This window comes from Rhinatrema bivittatum, chromosome 9, assembly GCF_901001135.1.
Source record: "Rhinatrema bivittatum chromosome 9, aRhiBiv1.1, whole genome shotgun sequence".
Taxonomy (NCBI): Eukaryota; Metazoa; Chordata; class Amphibia; order Gymnophiona; family Rhinatrematidae; genus Rhinatrema; species Rhinatrema bivittatum.
In genome coordinates this window covers 252,466,391-252,487,966 of record NC_042623.1, presented here as the reverse complement: position 1 = coordinate 252,487,966, position 21,576 = coordinate 252,466,391, and the positions used below count along the sequence as shown (strand labels likewise).

Sequence of the window (21,576 nt, the reverse complement as noted above, 5' to 3'; positions counted from 1 at the left end):
ATGTGTGTGATTGAGCCTGTTTGTAAGTGAAATAGAGCATGTGTGTGATTGAAAGCCTGTGTGTAAGTAAGAGAGAGCGAGAGCATTGTGTGATTGAGAGAGACTGGCCAGCGAGGTGATGTGTGTATGTGTGAGAAAGACTGATCAGGGAGATGACTGGTGTGTGTGTGTGTGTGAGAGAGAGAGAGAGAGAGAGAGAGAGACTGGTTGGGGAGATGATTGGTGTGTGAGAGACAGAAACTGGTCCTGAGGGTGTGACTGGTGTGTGTGTGTGTGTGTGTGTGTGAGAGAAGAGTCTGGTTGTGGTACCTAAGGAAGAGGACTGTGAGGACAGCTTCAGCAGCTACTGCTGCTTCTGGTATGGCCTGCAAGGGAAAGGAGTAGGAGAACTGCTGGAGAGGGTAAGTAAAGGTGGCTTTTTAAGTTCATTTTTCTTGATTGACTACTATTTTAATTATTGGGTAGTATGTGATGTGTCTGCTGTTTGAAACATTTTATTGGTGTTTGGTAAAGCTTTCAAAATTTGCACGAGTCTTTAATTATTGGATATTCTATTCATCAGCTGTTTTGAAATTATTTTATTTGTATGATTTTATAATTATGATTAATGATTTATATATCTTTATTTTATTGATTTGTTTCACGAGGAATGGTGAAATTTTTGTTTTTCCATTGTTACACTGTATAGAGTCTGGCGTGATGCGTTTTACAGTTCATTTTTTGTCTGCACATTTCTATTTATACTTTATATGGCTTTATTCTGTATTTGGTGAGGGTTTGTGTTCTGCATGTAAAGACTGAGATGAAGCATTCTTTTAGCATGTGGTTTCTCTGTAGGATCTGTACTAGCTTGGCCTGTTCTGTTTTCCTGATAGGAGGTGTATTGATATTTTAGATTCTGGTGTAATATTTTTGGTATTCTTTTTCATAGGTAGGGTTGTTTGAGTGTTGGCAGATAGTACTGTGTTGATACGGGAGGACCATGCCGAAAAATATCATAATAGGTATGATGCCATATGAATTCCAAGATGCAAAGTTTTCTTGTTGGCATCACAACAGTGATCACTACCTACTTCGGTATCTAATCTCTTGCTGCAGGACACTTGAGACTTTCTCACTTATACGTTATAATTTTTATGCTCAATAAGACCTGTCAACTTAATTGTTTAAGTCTTTTTTTTTTTTTCTCCTTTATCTTTTGGTCATCAATGTTACAATATTATTGTTAAATTTTGAACTTATGTACACTGTTCCAAGTTTCATAACCTTGTTCTATGTAATGCCTTTTGGCAATTTTCATGTTCTGTTTCAATGTAAACCGATGTGATCTTTATTTCATATAGGAACACCGGTATATAAAAATCTAAAAATAAATAAATAAATAAATAAACAGTGCATGAAATTATCACAACAACTTGTATATTAATTTTACCTCAGAATGTCATTTTTCATGTAAAATATGTTATAAATGCATAATTTAAAATTGTGTATGGGGAGGGGGCGCCAGACTGTAAGGTTTGCCTAGTGTGCCTAATACCCTTGCTCCGGCCCTGACAATAACAATAACATGGAACTGGTTGAGCACTAACAATAATAAAATCATTAAGGAATGGTAACAGGGAAAGATAATATCACAGGACCCAAAAGGCGGATTGCATCATGTATAGATAAGGTTGATAATAAGGAGATGATAAAGAAAAGGGGCAAGGCAAATAGCAATAACTACATGAACAATAACTACATGAACTTTTTACATGAGCAATAACTACATGAAAGTTTTCAATGGAATGGAGGCTCTAGAATGAGGGGTTGTGAGTTGAGGGTGAAAGGGAATAGATTTAGGAATAATCTTAAGAAATATTTACAGAGAGGGTAGTGGATGCATGGATTAGCCTCTCACTGGAGGTGGTGGAGACAAAAATGGCATCTGAATTCAAGAAAGCATGGGATAGATGCAGGGGATCTCTGATGGGAATTGTATGGGCTACATAAAATTGGACGGATGGGTAGGCTAGATTGGCCATATGGCTTTTTTCTGCTGTCATGTTTCTATGGTGCTTAATAACCTTGTACCGGCCCTGTCCATCGTCAGCTCCCATCTCCATGCTTTCCACTTTGCTGCACTATATGCCTGGAACAGCCTTCCAGAGTTAGTGCATCAGACCCCCTTCCTCACCAAGTTGCTGTCCTGCCAGAAAACCCACTCTTTTCAGGTAGTTTTAAATCTTAAACACTGGTTGTCCATGATCACAGCCTTCATGATTTAGGCCAGTAAATTTCCTGAAACTTTCCCTCTGCCTTGACTAGATTGTAAGCCCCATGGAGGAGGAACGGTCCCCTACGGACACCGCTGCATACATCTAGTAGCAATAGAGAAAGTAAAAAGTAGCTGTAGAAACTTCTCAAGCCACTGGCCCCATCTTGGGAGGATCATTTGCGTGCAGTAACAAGGAGAACAAAGGAGAAATAGTAACTTAGGAAATCCAGGCTAAATTTCAGGAACGTGGAAAGCCATTATTCATAACACCCTAAAAAATAAACATTCTGGGCACTTTCCTCCTCGTCAAAGTGGGACACTGGACCTCTTTGTGCTGAGCGAGGACTGTATGTTACCCCATCTGGAATAATGTGGAATAATTATATGATATGAAGTTGTGCTCATACGTTTACACACCCCTGGCAGAATTTGTAAGATGTGTACATTTTAAGAAAACATGAGTGATCAGACAAAACACATCTGCTATTTTTAATGTGTTTCAAATTAAACTATTATGCACAACAGAATAACACAATCATTAAACCATAGCAATATGGGAAATAATAAAATGTCCTGTTCAAAAGTTTGCATGCGCTTAGTTCTTAATATTGTGTATTGCCCTCTTTTGCATAAATGATGACTTGCACTCTTTTGTGATAGTTGTGAATGAGGCCCTTTATTTTCTCCTGTGGTAAAGCTACCCAGTCCTCTTGGCACAATGCCTCCAGATCCTGAAAATTCTTTCAGGCTATTCTAATAAAAGGTGCGGGAGAGCTGGCACTCCAAGTTGCACTCCAAGTTGCGGGAGAGCTGGCACTCCAAGTTGCTCTCCCACCGCGTGCCCAGACACCTCTCCTGGGTGCGCGATTCTGAATTTAAATTAGGCCGGGTGCTAATAAGGAGGCGCTAGGGACAATAGTGCGTCCTAGCGCCTCCTTATTAGCGGAAGAGTCAGCTGTCAGCGAGTACGACAACCGACGCATAATTTTACCGGCGTTGGTTTTCTGCTTTTCTGATCACTTTTCCTGGTGCTTTCTAAGTTAATGTGAATAACTAATAGGCTCATCAACATGCATCTGCTATTAGTTTTGGGGGGTTGGCCCCACGTTTTCCATGTGCTATTACCCCTTACCGTATAAGGGGTATAGGAGCGTGTCGAAAACGCACATTCAAACGGTTGTTTAACTGTGCTCTCAGCCGAGTGCACTGTACTGTATCGGCCTGTTTGGTTGTCTAGCATGAACTACATGTTTGAGTTCTCCCCAAAGTGGCTCAATGATGTTGTGGTCAGGAGACTGTGATGGCCACTCCAGAGCCTTCACTTTCTTTAGCTGCAGCTGCTGAAGGGTCAACTTGGCCTTATGTTTTGGATCATTGTCATGTCGGAAAGTCCAAGTGCGCCCCATATGCAGTTTCCTGGTTGATGAATGCAAATTCTCCTCCACTATTTTCTGATAAGATGCTGCATTCATCCTGCCATCAATTTTGACTAAATTCCCTGTGCCACTGTAGCTCACACCCCCCCAAAAGCAGCAGAGATCCATCTCTGCTTCATGATAGGGATGGTGTGCTTCTCGTCATAGTGTTTAAGGTTGTGACCGTAAAGTTCAGTTTTGGTCTCATCACTCCAAATATTTGTTCCAGAAGTGCTGAGGCCTCACTAGGTGCTGTTTGGCATATTGTAAGTGGGCTGTTTTGTGGCATTGGTACAGAAATGGCTTTTTTCTGGTAACTCTATCATACCATTTTTGTTAAAATATCACCTTATTGTACATGCTGAAATACTCACACTACTTTGTTTCAGAGAAGCCTGTATTTCAGTAGAAGTTGCTTGTGGATTTTTCTTTGCATCCTGACAAATTTTCCTGTCTGAAATCTTTCTTGGTCTACCTGACAGTAACTTGGTATTAAAAGAACCCATAATTTTCCACTTCTCCATGAGTTTGAACACTACCGATTGACATTTTCAAATCTGGATATCTTTTTTATATCCTTTTCCTGATTTATAATGTTGAATTACTTTTGCTCGCAGATCCTTTGACAGTTTTTTTGCTTTCCCCATGCTTCTGTAGCCACCAACGTCAATACATCCCTGGATGAAATGCACAAGGGTTCCTCAAGATCTAAGAAACTCATTGACTATTTATACACAGGCACTAATTACAATCAAGCAAGACACAGGTGTCGGTATCTACTATCTACCCTTCATTGCCATTTCTATCTATGTGTATCAAAACATTCAAGGGTATTCAAAACATTCAAGGGTATGCAAACTTTTGAACAGGACAATTTTATTATTTCCCTTATTATAGTTTGTTTAATGATTGTGCTATTCTGTGATGCATAATAGTTTAATTTGAAACACATAAAAATAACAGAAGAAAACCGAAAGGCTCATCTGCATACTGCTCCCAGCATCCCCTGGGAGAGGAGTCCAGAAGTCACCGCAAGCAATCCAGGGACTGAAATCCACATCCCCAGCTTCCAGAGGCCCCGCACCCTTTGCAGTAGAAGAGGACCGGAAGCGTGCACCTAATAGCGCGTGAATCTCAAAGCCTTCAAGGACTGAATTGCACAGGCTGAGTAAACAAATAAGTGTGGGAGTAACTTGCTTGTTGCGGCGGTTACTACCCATAACCAATTAAGCTTGATACTTCACTTAGATGCAGCTCCAGCACTGCTCTCTGATCAATGGTGGGGGTAGAAGGTAACTAGAACCAAAATGTTACTGAAAAGGGCCAAGAGTAACAGATAAGTATAAGAAAAAAACAAGTGTGGAAGCTTGCTAGGCAGACTGGATGGGCCATTTGGTTTTCTTCTGCCGACATTTCTTTGTTCTATGTTTCTATATGTTTCAATTAACTGAGGGAAGATGAGTTTAATGGTGGTTAAAGAGGATTGATAAGTATAGCTTTGGGAAATCTTTGGACTTATAAAAGTTTTGTGAAAGATGAAATAGAGGGATATATTCTTTAGAGTTTGTGTGTGTCTGAGGTAATAAGCAAACCAGAGATAGTTAATTCTAGTGTCTGTCTTTCCCACCCACTTAACCCTTGATTTTTAGGCACGAGACACTTTCTCATTAAAAATCAATCAGGGTCTTATCTAAATCATACTATTGTACCAGCCCTTATTGAAAGTTTAATCATCCCCTTGTAGGATACTAGCTGATTAATTAGTAAATTCACTTGTAAATTTAAAGTACTCTAATTCTAACTCCCTTAGTATCCTAAACTTAAATAGCAGATTAATTAGTAAATACTCCTGTAAATTTAAAGTACTCTAATTCCAACTCCCTTTGTATCCTAAACTTAACTAGGAACTCAATAAAAATAAGATGAAGGCAGCAGTCCAACAGCAAGAGGGGGGCTTTCCAGTCTTTTGCATTGAGTGTCACATGTATGATTTTTTAACCCGCCGGTGAGAGATTGTATGTGCACTCGGTGCAAAGAGCTCCTGGCTCTCAGGGAAGGAGTCCAAACTCTGGAGGCTAGAGTAGCAGACTTGGAGGAGCTGAGGGAGACAGAGAGTTACATTGATGAGACCTTCAGGGACATAGTAGTCAAGTCCCAAATCCAGTCTGGCAGCCCCAGTGCTGCCTTGGATCAGAAAGGTCTCCCAGTAAGAGAATATCACCCTGGTGTAGCAGGAAGTGATCCTGTAGCAAGGACCTGCTCTCCAGGTTCTATGTGAACCAGCATGATGGGACTGCGTTCTCGAATGCCGGTATATAAAAACCCAAAATAAATAAATAAATAAATAAAATGTATTGCCCTCTCGCACTGAGGACAAGCCTCCCAGGGCTACTGCCCAGGAGGGAAGGGTTAGGCCGGCCATCATAGTTGGTGATTCAATTATTAGAAATGTAGATAGCAAGGTGGCTGGTGGACGTGAGGACCACCTGGTAACATGCCTACCTGGTGCGAAGTTGGCAGACCTCACGCGTCACCTAGAAAGGATTATAGACAGTGCTGGGGAGGAGCCAGCACTGTCTGTCGTGGTACATGTGGGCACCAACGAAGTAGTAAAATGTGGGAGAGGTTCTGGAAGCTAAATTTAGGATTTTAGGTAGAAAACTGAAATCCAGAACATCTACGGTTGCATTCTCTGAAATGCTTTCTGTTCCACGTGCAGGTCCCCAGAAGCAGGCAGAGCTCCAGAGTTTCAATGCGTGGATGAGACGATGGTGCAGGAAGAGGGATTCAGTTTTGTAAGTAACTGGGGAAACTTTTGGGGAAGGGGGAGGCTTGGGCTCCACCTTAACCAGAGTGGAACCAAGCTGCTGGCACTAACTTTCAAAAAGGAGATAGAGCAGCTTTTAAACTAGAACAAGGGGGAAAGCAGACAGTCACTCAGCAGTGCATGGTTCGGAGAAATGTATCCTTGAAGGATACTAATCAAACAGGAGAGTTAGGGCATCCCAATAGAGAGGTTCTAATAAAAGCAAATGTAGTCCATGTGCCTATATGTAAAAAATCACCGAAGCTAATAATTTCCAAATTATCCCTAACAACTGAAAAGCAGGTTGTTAATACAAACAAAAAACACACTTTGAAATGTCTGTCTGCCAATGCCAGAAGTCAATGATGGGAGAGTTAGAGTGTATAGCAGCGAATGATGAGATTGACATAACTGGCATCACAGAGACTTGGTGGAAGGAGGATAACCAATGGGACAGTGCTATATCAGGGTACAAATTATATGCAATGATAGGGAGGATCAACATGGTGGGAGTGGTGGCACTTTATGTCCGGGAGGGTATGGAGTCCAACAGGATAAAGATCATACAAGAGACTAAATGCTCAGTAGAATCTATATAGGTAGAAATCCCATGTATGTTGGGTAAGAGTATAGCGATAGGAGTATACTACCATCCACCTGGACAAAATGGTCAGACAGATGATGAAATGCTAAGAGAAATCAGGGAAGCTAACCAATTTGGCAGTGCAATAATAATGGGAGATTTCAATTACCCCAATATTAGGGATGTGAATCGTTTTTTGACGATTTAAAAAAATCATCAGATATTTTTTAAATCGTCAAAAATCGTTAGAGTCGCGATACAATAGAAGTTCCCCCGATTTATCGTGAAAAATCGTAAATCGGGGGAGGGGGGGGAGGGCGGGAAAACCGGCACACCAAAACAACCCCTAAACCCACCCCGACCCTTTAAAACAAATCCCCCACCCTCCTGAACCCCCCAAAATGTTTTAAATTACCTGGTGGTCCGGCGGGGGGGGGGGGGGGGGGCCCCGGCGCGATCTCCCACTCTCGGGCCATCGGCGCCATTTTGTCTGCCACTAATATAAATGGTGCCGATGGCCCAATAAAAAAAAAACCCACCCGACCCTTTAAAATTACTCCCTTAGCCTCCCCCACTCTTCCGACCCCCCCCCCAAACTTTTTACACATACCTGGTGGTCCAGGGGGGCCGCGAGAGCGATCTCCCGTTCCCAGGCCATCAGCTGTGCTAAAAAAAAATGGCACCGATGGCCCTTTGCCCTTACCATGTGACAGGGCAAAGGTAGCGCCGGCGCCATTTTGAATACTGGCAATATGGCCCGAGTGCAGGAGGTCACTCCCGGACCCCTGCTGGAGCCCCAGGGACTTTTGGCCAGCTTGGGGGGGGCCTCCTGACCCCCACAAAACTTGCCAAAAGTCCAGCGGGGGTCCGGGAGCGACCTCCTGCACTCGGGCTGTATTGCCAGTATCCAAAATGGCGCCGGCGCTACCTTTGCCCTCACTATGTCACAGGGGCCGACGGTCGGGTACTGGAAAGAGCTCTGGTATATGGTCCTAGGCCCAGGATCATCAAGGTAAAGCACAGACTATTTATTTTGGGGGGGAAGGGATTGAATATAAAATAGAGGAAAAATCCCTAGTTTGTGAATGAAGACCCATGGCACCAGGATCCTTTACTCAATTTTGATTGCAAGCTGCTTTGTACCTATTTTGGATGTTTCTAGATAACCAGCCAAATCAATATGGGCAGTGTCATTAAACAACACAGCATGGAGCTGAGACTTTTCTCAAGACAAGCTATATTATCCTGCCTGCTTACGTGTAATATAAATTTACTTCTAAAATGCACCAGATTATCCTATTATTTCCGCAAGAGTCTCACTCAGCTCATCAATTGGCTTGACTTGGGTCTCTTTCAACAGAAAGGAGACTCTGGAATGAGAGATCGTGGGACGAGGGTGAAAGGAAGTAGACTGAGGAGTAACCCAAGGAAGTATTTTTTTACAGAGAGAGTGGTGGGTGCATGGAACAGACTCCCAATGGGGATGGTGGAGACAAGGACAGTATCTGAATTCAGGAAAGCTGAGGGAATGGTAGGGGTTTTAGAGTTTAGTAGATAGTGTGGTTGGGCAGACTAGATAGGCTGTGTGGTCTTTTTCTGCTGTCATGTTTCTATGATTTTGCCTAAAATGCCTACTTTGGAGTGTCATATGTTGGAGGGTATAAAAAGATCAAGAGAGTCTAAATATTAAGAGGTCATGCTGTGTTTTTTGTCTACCCATTACTAAATATCTGACAAGGCAACAAGTTGCCAAAATGCTGATAAAAGATCTGAGTAGGCAAACCCTTCAGGACTGAGGCCTTCTACATTCACAACTGCCCAGGAGAAATGATCCTTTGGAGAATCAGTTGCAGTTGAAAGTGCCCAGTCTCTACACAACCAACCTGCTGTGCTACCCTGGAATAAACATTTCATTTCAACACACATTGTTTCTTTCCGCAGGAATTCAGAGTAGTAGAGTTGTGCATCTTTACAGTATTTGGTCTGAAGTTGCATGTTTGATAGACTTGCCCATTCAAAGTTGTTTTTTTATACAAATGAATTTTATCAGTTTGAATGATAGAGGGACCCCACAGGGGATATGACAAGATGTAAGGCTGGATCTACATGTTTACAACAGCTACGATGTTCCCTCTAATTTTTGTGGGCTCTGTGTGCAAAAAAAAACAAATGTTCTCATATGCACCATAGTTGTCCAAATTTCTGTGCAGTGTTCTTTGAAACAACATTCTATTTTCCTTGTACTTTGTGCACTATGTTTTCCTGTGTTTGCCGCTTACACTGTAACAGATTCCAAAAAATAATAGGTCACAAATGCAAGAAAAATGTAAAAATTACTCAGTGACAACTAAAATACTTAAAATAGTGAAATTGCAACACTAAATGGTTAGAAGTGATGTAAACTCACTCTTAATATTATATAATCAGTATTATATTATATTATACAGTATAATTGTATCCCTTCCCCATTCCCCTGGTTTGTTTTTTTGTAATTTTCCTCTCTATAGTTCGATGTAAACCAATATGATGACTCCACTAATATTGGTATAGAAGACTCTTTAAATAAATAAATAGATAAATAAATATGCATTACATCTGCTATAGCTATTCATAGCATCTACTAGCATGACTGAATACAGGGGCCAATGAGCATCAGAACCAATAATGTGTTTCTAGGTCATTCAAAACCTTGATTTAAAACCTGTATTGCTTTACCTTTAATTATCTTTCCTGTAAAGCACAGACATGTGCACACACAAAAAATGATAAAGGTTTTCTTTATTGACAAAGTCAATAGCCACATTTTAGAGGTATGTATTTTAATATGTTTTCTGATGATCTGTACATCCCTTTAGGAATTCAATAACCGGTGTTAAAATAATACAGGAAGAATGCTAACACTGATATAAATCATTTATATTAAATTGTAAAAATATCTAATGTGTCAAACCCATTGACCTACCATGAAAAAGTTATAAATAAAATGTGTTTAATAAATGTTTGTTAGATATTTATTTGGCATTTATTTGGCATTTCCCATTACCACAGAAAGGGAGAACAGGCTTAGTGAGTCAGGCCACTTGTATTTAGAAGAGGGACTAGATTTGTTATTTTGAGGGATCTATGGGCATTTATCTGGACTCCAGTTCTTCTTCTGGTGTTCTCATTTTCAATATTCCTATATAATTTGAGTTTTTTTTGGAATTGGGAATGTGCTCTTAAACACGGGAGCACCTGTAAAGGGTACTGATCGCCTCCCTCTGGGATTTGTAAACACAAATGAGGTCATTTGCTTTGCTTTCATCTCCTTCATGCACTCTCTCTCTCTCTCTCTCATGACTGGGGGCAGGTTCTCAAGAGGTCAGGAAATCAATGCCACGATAGTGAACTGCAGAAGAGATCCGAGTGCCTACTGCAGTCAGTCACCTTCACAGCAGGGCCAGAGGAAGGAGCCTGCCAACCGGGCGGCTGCCAGGGGCCCACCTGCCTGTGGGAGGTGCTGGGGGGCTTGAATGCCCGGGCTTCGTGCCTCCGCCACTCAGCCGCTGCAGAACCAGCGGGACTCCGGGTCTCCCACCCAGCCGGGGGGGGGGGGGGGGGGGGGGCGGCTACGGCTCAGCTGAAGTGGGACAAGGAAGGCGGGCAGAGTGGAACCGATGGCAACTGCCCCTCAGCACTGGCAGCTACTGCTGTTGGTCCAGGGAGGTGGCTCAGTTGTGACTCCCAGCCCACAGACTCCACTGCCGGTAAAAATGAGAACAAAAAAAAACTGGAGTACCTTTCGTGCTAAATGAAAAAAAAAAAAGAGAGAGATAATTTTTCATGGTGGTATAGAAATATCACAGAACCGCAAAAGAAGAAAAAACTTCCTTGTAGAGAAACTGAAGCTGCTCTGTGTTCAGTGGTATTAAGCCCTTTCATTTATTCACATAACTTAAACAAAACAGTTACAATAATCAGAGAAAGACAGAAGGGCATGGGCAGCGTCTGAGATATCTGTTTCTAGAAAAAAAAAGTGGGTCTGCTTTAGAGGGAATGTTTTATTGATAAGTAGCTGCCAATTCTTTGCCGCTAGCTGATTCGGGAGAAATTATTCAAGAAATGACGGCCCCTAGTCAGAGGCGTCACCCACTTTTTATATTACAGATGTAGGTGTTTTGCGAGCTGTTGTGCAATAGTTAATAGGGATGTGAATCGTGTCCTCGATCGTCTTAACGATCGATTTCGGCTGGGAGGGGGAGGGAATCGTATTGTTGCCGTTTGGGGGGGTAAAATATCGTGAAAAATCGTTTAAAAATCGTTAAAAATCGAAAAATCGAAAAAGCCGGCACACTAAAACCCCCTAAAACCCACCCCCGACCCTTTAAATTAAATCCCCCACCCTCCCGAACCCCCCCCCAAATAACTTAAATAACCTGCGGGTCCAGCGGCGGTCCGGAACGGCAGCGGTCCGGAACGGGCTCCTGCTCCTGCATCTTGTCGTCTTCAGCCGGCGCCATTTTCCAAAATGGCGCCGAAAATGGCGGCGGCCATAGACGAAAAAGATTGGACGGCAGGAGGTCCTTCCGGACCCCCGCTGGACTTTTGGCAAGTCTCGTGGGGGTCAGGAGGCCCCCCACAAGCTGGCCAAAAGTTCCTGGAGGTCCAGCGGGGGTCAGGGAGCGATTTCCCGCCGCGAATCGTTTTCGTACGGAAAATGGCGCCGGCCATACGCGTATGGCCGGCGCCATTTTCCGTATGGAAAATGGCGCCGGCAGGAGATCGACTGCAGGAGGTCGTTCAGCGAGGGTTCCGGCGCCTCGCTGAACGACCTCCTGCAGTCGATCTCCTGCCGGCGCCATTTTCCGTACGAAAACGATTCGCGGCGGGAAATCGCTCCCTGACCCCCGCTGGACCTCCAGGAACTTTTGGCCAGCTTGTGGGGGGCCTCCTGACCCCCACGAGACTTGCCAAAAGTCCAGCGGGGGTCCGGAAGGACCTCCTGCCGTCCAATCTTTTTCGTCTATGGCCGCCGCCATTTTTCGGCGCCATTTTGGAAAATGGCGCCGGCTGAAGACGACAAGATGCAGGAGCAGGAGCCCGTTCCGGACCGCTGCCGTTCCGGACCGCCGCTGGACCCGCAGGTTATTTAAGTTATTTGGGGGGGGGTTCGGGAGGGTGGGGGATTTAATTTAAAGGGTCGGGGGTGGGTTTTAGGGGGTTTTAATGTGCCGGCTCACGATTCTAACGATTTATAACGATAAATCGTTAGAATCTGTATTGTATTGTGTTCCATAACGGTTTAAGACGATATTAAAATTATCGGACGATAATTTTAATCGTCCTAAAACGATTCACATCCCTAATAGTTAACTTCTGTGTCCCTCAGAAGCAGACCCTACTTACACACTCCTGTCCAAGAATACCCCAGATACATTTTTTTGGTACTAATGTGTGCTTTTCTTGGTTCCTTACAGTTCTGCAGCACCTGTTAAAATGCCTCAAGAACATAAAAGGACAGATACCTTGACATTAAAATTTAAGCTGAAATATTTAGAATTAATATATTTTTAGATAAAGCATAAAAAAACATAGTTAAATTTAGCATGTAAAAGGCATAATAATCTATGCACATCAGTACAGTTTTTCTGCAACTGAATGAACACTTTAAAAGAACTTCTTTACAATCATATGTAAAATATTTGCCTCTGCCATTTTGCCATGTGACTGGTATGATATCCGCTTGTAAACAAAAAAATTGCAAAGTGGACTTTTCAGAATTTGTAGTTAGATTTAAGGACCCCTTGTAGGCTGCGATGCCATTCTTTAGAATCAGACCAAAAGATGGCGTTGTACAGGAGCTTTTCAGACCATGTCGGCTCCTCCTTCCAAGCTCATTCTGATGAGACCTCAGTCAGACGATATCCGAAGTAGGGACCAGTGTGGTCTGAAAAGCTTGTGCCCTGCGACATCATTTCTTGGGCTGGCGCAGCAGAAAGCCTGCTAAAATTCGAGGTTTCTCCAGGATTACCGAAATTTGGTTACTGGAACGTTTGTAGGGGAATTGCCGTGGTTCCCGTTTTAATGTGGAGCATTTCCTCCAAAATGCGTAGAAGCTTGCACACCGCACTGCAAGTCTTTGCTTTTCAGGGTCACCGTTCAAAAAAGAGAGGGCAATTTCCTTCGACAAGCTTTGTAATTTCGTTTTTGACTCTCTCTTATGTCAAATGTGGTAATTCTTCCAATAGCGTGTGTGTTCTCAAATTGCTTGATCCTGATGGATTTATCAGCAGAAATGTTACGTGGTGCATGGATGATAAGTCACATAACTTATTATCAAATTAAACGGATCAGCATGCATATTTTGGCTTTGTACAGTGAGAATACAAAGAAAAACTTGAAGGACATTAGTGGGGGGGGGGGGGGGGGGTCGGGAGAAAGATTAATTTGTACTAAAATCAATTAAATCAAGTGTGTTGTTCTGACAATGAGAAGACAATCTCTGCTGGAGACAGCCTGACCCTACCAAACCTGGCTTCTAAATAGTGATGAGAAGCAGAGAAGACCCTTGGGAGTCTGTTTATTATTTAATATTTTTTTTTTTTTGGGGGGGCAGATGTTTCCTCCTGTTCCTTTGGGCTTCTGATGCCATCAAAACTAGGATGTTCTGGTTTTAAGCGATAGGGAACTCACAATGGACATTTTGTTTCATTTTGTGACATTTTCCATCGTAAACAACAAAAAAAAACCCCTAACCCCCTAAAATTGTGTTTCGTTTCTGCATTTTAGCCGGCACTAAATAACTAGCACACACTAAATGGTTTAGCAAAAGAACATAATAAGAACATAAGACATGCCATACTGGGTCAGACCGAGGGTCCATCAAGCCCAGGATCCTGTTTCCAACAGTGGCCAATCCAAGTCACAAGTACCTGGCAAGTACCCAAACATTAGATAGATCACAAGATGCCAGTAAAAGCAGTGGCTAATCTCTAAGTCAACTTAATTAATAGCAGTTTATGAACTTCTCCCCCAGGAACTTATCAAAACCTTTTTTAAACCCAGCTACACTAGCTGCCTTAACCACATCCTCTGGCAATGAATTTCAGAGTTTTTTTAAATTGTGAGTTGAGTGAAAAAGATTTTTCTCCAATTTGTTTTAAATGTGCTACTTGCTAATTTCATGGCGTGCCTCCTTGTCTTCTATTATCTGAAAGAGTAAATAAACAATTCACATATACCTGTTCTAGTCCTCTCTTGATTTTATAGACCTCTATTATATCCCCCCTCAGCTGACTCTTCTCCAAGCTGAAAGGCCCTAAGCTCTTTAGCCTTTCTTTATAATGCACATTAACATAATTTAGCACATGCTAAACTTCAGTAGTCCATGTTTAAATATCAGGAAGTATTTCTTCACGGAGAGGGTGGTGGATGCCTGAAACGCCCTTCCGGAGGAAGTGGTGAAGACCAAAACTGTGAAGGATTTCAAAGGGGCGTGGGATAAACACTGTGGATCCATAAAGTCTAGAGGATGTGAATGAAGAGAAGAGGCATGGGGGTGGCTTGCAGGAATGACAGCTATTACCTGGAGATTAATTCCCTTATTCAATAAACATATACACGGTTAATGCGACTCCAACATTGCTCTATGCTTCAACGGCAAGAGGAAATGTGGAAAAAAGGATTTGCATTCACAAAAAAGCGGGAGAATAGCTATCTGCTTCAACAGCAGGGGGAATGAAGAAAAGAGGATTTATATTCAGACAACAACCAACAAGGACTGAATTGCACAGGCTGGGTAAACAAATAAGCGTGGGAGTAGCTTGCTTATTGCGGCAGTTACTACCCCTAACCAATTAAGCTAGATACTTCACTTAGATGCAGCTCCAGCACTGCTCTCTACATCAATGGCAGGGGTGGAAGGTAAATAGAACCTAAAAGTTACTAATAAAGGCCAAGAGTATCAGATTATGAGAAAAAATAAGTGTGAAAGCTTGCTGGACAGACTGGATGGGCCATTTGGTCTTCTTCTGCCGTCATTTCTCTGTTTCTATGTGAAATGCAGAAATGAAAAAAAAAAACAACAAAGGTTTTCCCATGCGCATCCATAATGGAAACTGGTCTCCATTGCACTATGGTGCTCTGAGGCCTCAAATTCCCCTTTATCTTATATCCCCTCCCAACTTTCATCCAGTCATTGCAATGAGAGTCCTTGGCCAGGGTCCACATCAGGCTGCCTCTTATAGTCCTGGCTTGGGCAGTATCCCCAGCCCAAGCCAGCCCAGGGAGCAGAAGACCCAACCAAATTCAGGTTGGCCCTGGTTAACATAATTTTTGGAAAAAAAGAAACAGGGCAGTGCCTGTGAGAACCCCTTGTTGAGAAACTAGATACATGTCACTGATCCTAACTTATTCTGGCAAAAATACCAAGAAGCAAATTGCTAAACATGGACGTCTGTCAATTACTCATTTTCTGCTTTCTTTAATGTTCGACAGGCAAAAGCACCAAGAAGAGATTTCCGTATTTCATTCCTTAACACTCCTCTTTCAGTCTACCCTTTGATCCTTCTGCTCCTGTGCCGTGTATAACACAGTCTGGCGGAGGAAGGAATCTGAATCCCCTGCTGCAAGTTTTTCCCTGAGGATTTATTATACTATCTGCATATATACAACATCTTCCTCTCTCCTTTCTTTACTGCCAAGTTGCGGCAATTGCTAGATTGAAATCCCTAGACTATAACCCTACATGACCTAGATCTCTGAAGCCATGGGATCAATTGACTTTCATTCCAGACTATCGTTTCTGTGGGATCTTAATTTTATGTGAAGTAGAGGTTGAGTGCCATGCCATTTTAGTGTTTTTAGAATAAATTGATAAAATCGGTTTTCAGAAATTATCACATCTTACTCATCTCGGGAAGTTATGTAACAAAAAAACCCCTCTTTACAGTATACATGTGTATATACTTTTGTTTTTTCTGAAAATATTCTCCGTAAGCTAGTCCTTGTGCGATGGTTTAGGCATCTGTGCTACTTCCAAGGTATTCCATTTCGGTAACAGCTTTGGGTCCTCTTCGTGAACCTGTCCTCTTCCGACGGAATTCAGCAGAAATTTGCTCAAATGATTTTCCTTTTGTTTCTGGGACTTTGAAATATGTAAATATGGTAAAACCAAAAAGCAGGATAGCAAAGATGATAAACACGTAGGATCCACACAGGTCCTGGCAGAGAGAAAAATGAACACAGGAATATTGTTAGTAATATGACATGGTTTGTGTTAAATCTGTGGCCAATGGTAATATATTAATTACTAGTTACAGCTAATGCAGGGGTGGCCAATTTCGATCCTCAAGAGCCATACATAGGTCTGGTTTTCCGGATATCCATGACAAATTTGCATGAGATAGATTTGCATGCACTGCCCCCATTGTATACAAATCTATCTCATGCATATTCATAACAGATAGCCCAAAATTCAGGCTTGTTTGAGGCTCTTGAGGACTGGAATTGACAACCCTGAGCTTATGTATCATTAACAGGGAAGTAGCATTTTAGATAGGATTTAAGACAGAACGAGTAAGAAGCATTTAAATTCAATTCAATTTTCTTACAGCTATATACTGGAAACACATTCCAATGATGAAGTTGCAAGTCCAATTACAGCAGCCAGCTACTGCCATAGCTGCAGGGCGGGGCCCTTGGCCAAACAGCTCAGCAACAATAAACCAGGGGATTGGTCCAGGCCCAATTTCAAAGAAAGCTACAAAAAGGAAAATGGCCACCATGCTCAAGTAACTTGTCCAAGTATATTTGCTCTGTAAAAAATGAAAGTGAGAGCAAAATTTGTTACTGTGTAGTGCACTATGTGTATATTAATCCCTATCGTCATTTCTCAAAATCCATTACTTTTATGTTGATATCTAAAATGCAGCACAAAGAATAATGAAAGGAGCAATACCACAATGCAAAACCAGCAATCCAGTAATGAATGTAACTTTGGCTTGTTAATATATGAATGTCTTATTGCACCAAACTGCAACAAAAATTAGAAAACACAAGTTTTGTTTATTGTATTCTTGAAAAGCAGCCCAACGCACCTCTACACTCTTGTTACCTTCGGTTTGGAAATATTCGTGAATCACCTTTTGCTTCTGCCTTATATTCCCTATTCTTTCCTTCTGTTTCTGCATGTTAATTTCAGTGAGTCTTGGGTAGTGTACACAAAAAGCAGCAGGGTAGGCGATCCAGTGAAACCGTAGGCAAGCAACAAACAGAAGGATGCCAAAGAGCGTCTTTTTCAAACTTTAATCAAGGAGACGTAAAAACTCAAAATTGCCCGACTCTGGCCAAGTTTCGCCACCTGCAGTGGCTGCCTCAGGAGACGAACATTGTTGGTGCAGATACGAGTTATGAATATACATTGTTGATTTTATTCGGACCATCACCTGAACACTGTTCTTTGATTATTCAGCCCCTGAGGCAGCCACCGCAGGTGGCGAAACTCGGCCAGAGTCGGGCAATTTTATTTGAGTTTTTATGTCTCCTTGATTAAAGTTTGAAAAAGACGCTCTTTGGCATCCTTCTGTTTGTTGCTTGCCTTGGGTAGTGTACAGCCCCTAGCAAAAATAAGAAACAGGAAGCAACCATGCTGCTGACCCTTTTTAGTTAAAGTGGAGAACATGGGGCAGCCTCTTTCTGGCCTTGTCTTGCTGATAGAAAGTTTGACTTAAAAGAAAAATTGTGGCTGCTCATGTCCTATATTCTAAAGATTCTATCCCATTCTATATCGATGATACAAAACTGGCAAAAAGGACCCATTTACAGTTTGCTAATATTTTTATTTCAACCCTGCAGTTTCCTCTTGCTCCTTTGGATTTTCAGTTCTGTTGGCTTTGACATCTATTAGGTTATAAAACCATAAGCCTTCATTCACCGCTGCCCAAGGCTTTCCTCTATTCTATAACTTCTCACGTAATCCAGCTACTGCAGTGATTGTCTATGGCTGTGGGTGGGGGTGGGGGGGTCACAGACCGCAGCTCCTGAGTCTGGCCAGTAGATGTCGCCATTGTGCACAAGCTGGACCTGGGAATCGAAGCCAGGTTTTCTGCACAGCAGCACCCAGCACTGCTGCCAAACCACTGGGCTGGCTCATTTTTCTTTTCTTTTTTTTTTTTTACACCCACTATCTTTCTCCTTTCTGACATATATTAGCCCCGTCGGGGGAAGGTCAGTTAATTTAACCCCCACCCGGACGGTCTCGGCCCCGATCGCACGACCGCTCCGGCTCCGGCAGAACCTACAAACATTAAAAGAGAAAAAAAAAACCGCGCCGAGGCCCGCCCACCACCCAGCGGCCACCAATCAGAGCCAGCCCCGCTGGGCTTTAAACGGGGCTCTGCGGGCGCCATTCCTCCTCTTCGTGTCTTCAATCCTCGCTGGATCGCCGCATCGGGGGAAGGCCTGCGCGATCGGCGCCAAGCCCCGTCGGGGGAAGGTCAGTTAATTTAACCCCCACCCGGACGGTCTCGGCCCCGATCGCACGACCGCTCCGGCTCCGGCAGAACCTACAAACATTAAAAGAGAAAAAAAAACCGCGCCGAGGCCCGCCCACCACCCAGCGGCCACCAATCAGAGCCAGCCCCGCTGGGCTTTAAACGGCCCTCTGCTAGGCGCCGCGCGCCGAGCGTCGCGCGCACGAAGGAGCGCAACAAAGGGGCCTGCCCCTTTGTTTCGCCCCTTCGTGTCGACCCTCGCTCATCCCGAGCAGCACCCTCTCATACCCCCTAACCCATACCCAGAAAGGTGTTTAAAGCCAAGAGCATCCTGCCTGGAGCCGCCGCACCTGTCATCTCAGAAACAAGAACGCGCACCAAGAGAACCACGCTCTCTAAAGACAAGACATAGACCGCTCCTCCAGATAAATCCTCCATCACACTTTACCCTCACCTCAAGCGTATTATACGTAAGTGTGTCTCCTTCAAATGACTATCTCGGGGAAATGACGTTACAGTATCCGCATCGCATAACATATTCTTCCTATTTGCCTTCCCACACTGTACTATTGCATTTCTCTGTTCACTGGTATACATCTGATCAACTACATCTATCTGTTCAACTGCATTTATCTGTTCAATTGCATTTATCTGTTCAACTGCATTTATCTGTTCAACTGCATTTATCTGTTTCACTTGCATTCAGATGTTACAACAGCACTACTCTGCTCAACCGCATCTCTCTGATCACCTGCAGTCATCTGTTTTCAATTGCATTAATCTGTTCAATTGTCCTACTGTGCCCGCATCGTACAACCTGCCTCTCTCCCCAATACACATCCACTAGCCCCCCTCCCAATAATGCCTCCACACACTTACCTCTGCCCCCCCAATTACTTTTTCAGATACCCCTCAAAGCTATCCCTCCCCCCCTACAGCCAACACAACACTCAAAAAAGGCGCCTTACCCCCATCCCCATATCTCCTAACTCTCAAGCCCTCACCCTCTCCCTCATTACTCTCCTACTCATTAACGCCCAATCCCTGAAGCAAAAAACTCACCTTCTCCACGATATTTTAACTGACTCCAAACCAGAAATTCTTGCAATTACTGAAACATGGTTTAAACCCTGTGACACCCCCCTCATTAACCAACTGCCTACTGAAACCTATGACATTTTCTCTATTCCCCGCAAAAAGAAAAGAGGAGGGGGCCTTCTCCTCATAGCAAAAAAAGAATTCAAACTTACCTCACAAACCTGCAACATTCCCAATCAATACGAAGTAGGCTTTTTCAAATCACAATCCCTCCAAATCTGCCTTATCTATACCCCTCCTGGTCTACTAGAAAAAGACCCCTCCCCCTCATCGAATTCCTCACCGCCTCCCTCTCCCCTGACATCCCCACGATAATCCTTGGCGATTTTAATCTCCATGTCGATTCCACTCCACAATCCCCACCATGCGAAGCCTTCATCTCATCCTTAGACGCAATGGGCCTCACCCAACTTATTCACTCCCCAACCCACAAAGCCGGTCATACCCTCGACCTCATTTTCACTAACTCACTCATCAACGTCATCCACCCCCCTACATGCCTCCCTATCCCCTGGTCTGACCACTCCCTTATCAATACAACCCTTTCTCTACAAACCCCCTCCATCCCCTCTCCCTCTCAGCCTAAATCCTTCCAACTTTGTAAAACCTGCTCCCTAGACACCCTAGCAACGGCTTGCTCCAACATCCCTAATCACATTGACCTGGAGACAGCAGACAGCGCCATATCCTCCTGGACAGAAACCACCCAAAAAATCGCCAACAACCTATGCCCAATCATTCAAAAAACTATCACACAAACCAAATCTTCCAAAAAACCCTGGTACACCCATACGCTCAAATCCCAAAAAATCCAGCTTAGAGCAGCTGAAAGACACTGGCGCAAACACCCCTCCCCCGCCACAAAAACCATCTATTACCAACTCATGCACACATATAGAAATGCCATTCAAACAACCAAAAAAGAATATTATGCTAAGAAAATTCACCACCTCCAATTCAACCCAAAGGCTCTATTTACCCTAGTCTCAAATCTCACCAAACCTAACACGTCTACACCCCAAATCCCCTCCACACAGAACCGATGCAATGAAATTGCCCTCTTCTTTAAGAACAAAATATCCAACATCACTGCCAAGTTCACCCCTAATACCAAGAACCCTAACACCAACAGCATAACCCCTCCCACCCCACATACACCCACCATCCTCGCTTCGTTTGAACCCTCCTCAACTCTAGAAATAGAAAACATCTTAAAAAAGATGAGACCTTCCTCCCACCCCTCGGAAACCATCCCAACTAAACTCCTTCTCGCTATTCCTAAAACAATAGCCACCACACTCTCCAAAATCGTGAACTGCTCCCTGGAACACGGCCTGGTCCCTAACTCCCTGAAACAAGCTGTGGTCAAACCTATCCTAAAAAAACCCTCCCTTGATCCCTCCAATCTATCTAACCTCCGTCCTATCTCCAATCTCCCTTTCCTCTCCAAAGTCATTGAGAAACTAGTAAACTCCCGTCTCTCTGACTACCTAGAAGAATCCAACATTCTCCTACCCACACAATACGGCTTCCGTAAACACCTCAGTACGGAATCCCTACTCCTTTCCCTTACAGACACAATCATCAAAGGAATGGATGCCGGTAACTCCTACCTCATTGCCATGCTAGATATTTCCGCTGCCTTCGATACCGTAAATCACAACATCCTCATCAACACTCTCATCAGCATAGGAATTTCAGGTACTGCTCTTTCTTGGATAAGGTCCTTCCTCCAAAACCGTACCTACACAGTCCTCACCGACAACTTTACATCCCTCCCTGTTAATCTCGACTGTGGCGTTCCCCAAGGATCCTCCCTCTCTTCCACCTTATTTAACATTTACATGCTCCCCCTCACAAACCTCCTCTCCAACCTTGGTATCACACACTTCATCTATGTGGATGATGTGCAAATCCTCATCCCTTTCAAAAACTCTGTTCTCACT

At 43.4% G+C, this 21,576-nt stretch overlaps 1 protein-coding gene across 1 annotated transcript in view; it reads right to left on the bottom strand.

The window, feature by feature from the left end:
- Positions 1-15,056: 15,056 nt before the first annotated feature.
- The window catches only part of SLC2A2 (solute carrier family 2 member 2), a 72,916-nt gene continuing 66,396 nt past the window's right edge, over positions 15,057-21,576 (bottom strand). Inside the window, exons 10-11 of the mRNA XM_029616921.1 lie at positions 16,652-16,855; positions 15,057-16,261 (exon numbers count right to left, since the gene is read on the bottom strand). Of these exons, the coding sequence (XP_029472781.1) occupies positions 16,058-16,261; positions 16,652-16,855 (408 nt within the window). The 3' untranslated portion in view covers positions 15,057-16,057. The remainder of the gene's footprint in view (positions 16,262-16,651; positions 16,856-21,576) is intronic.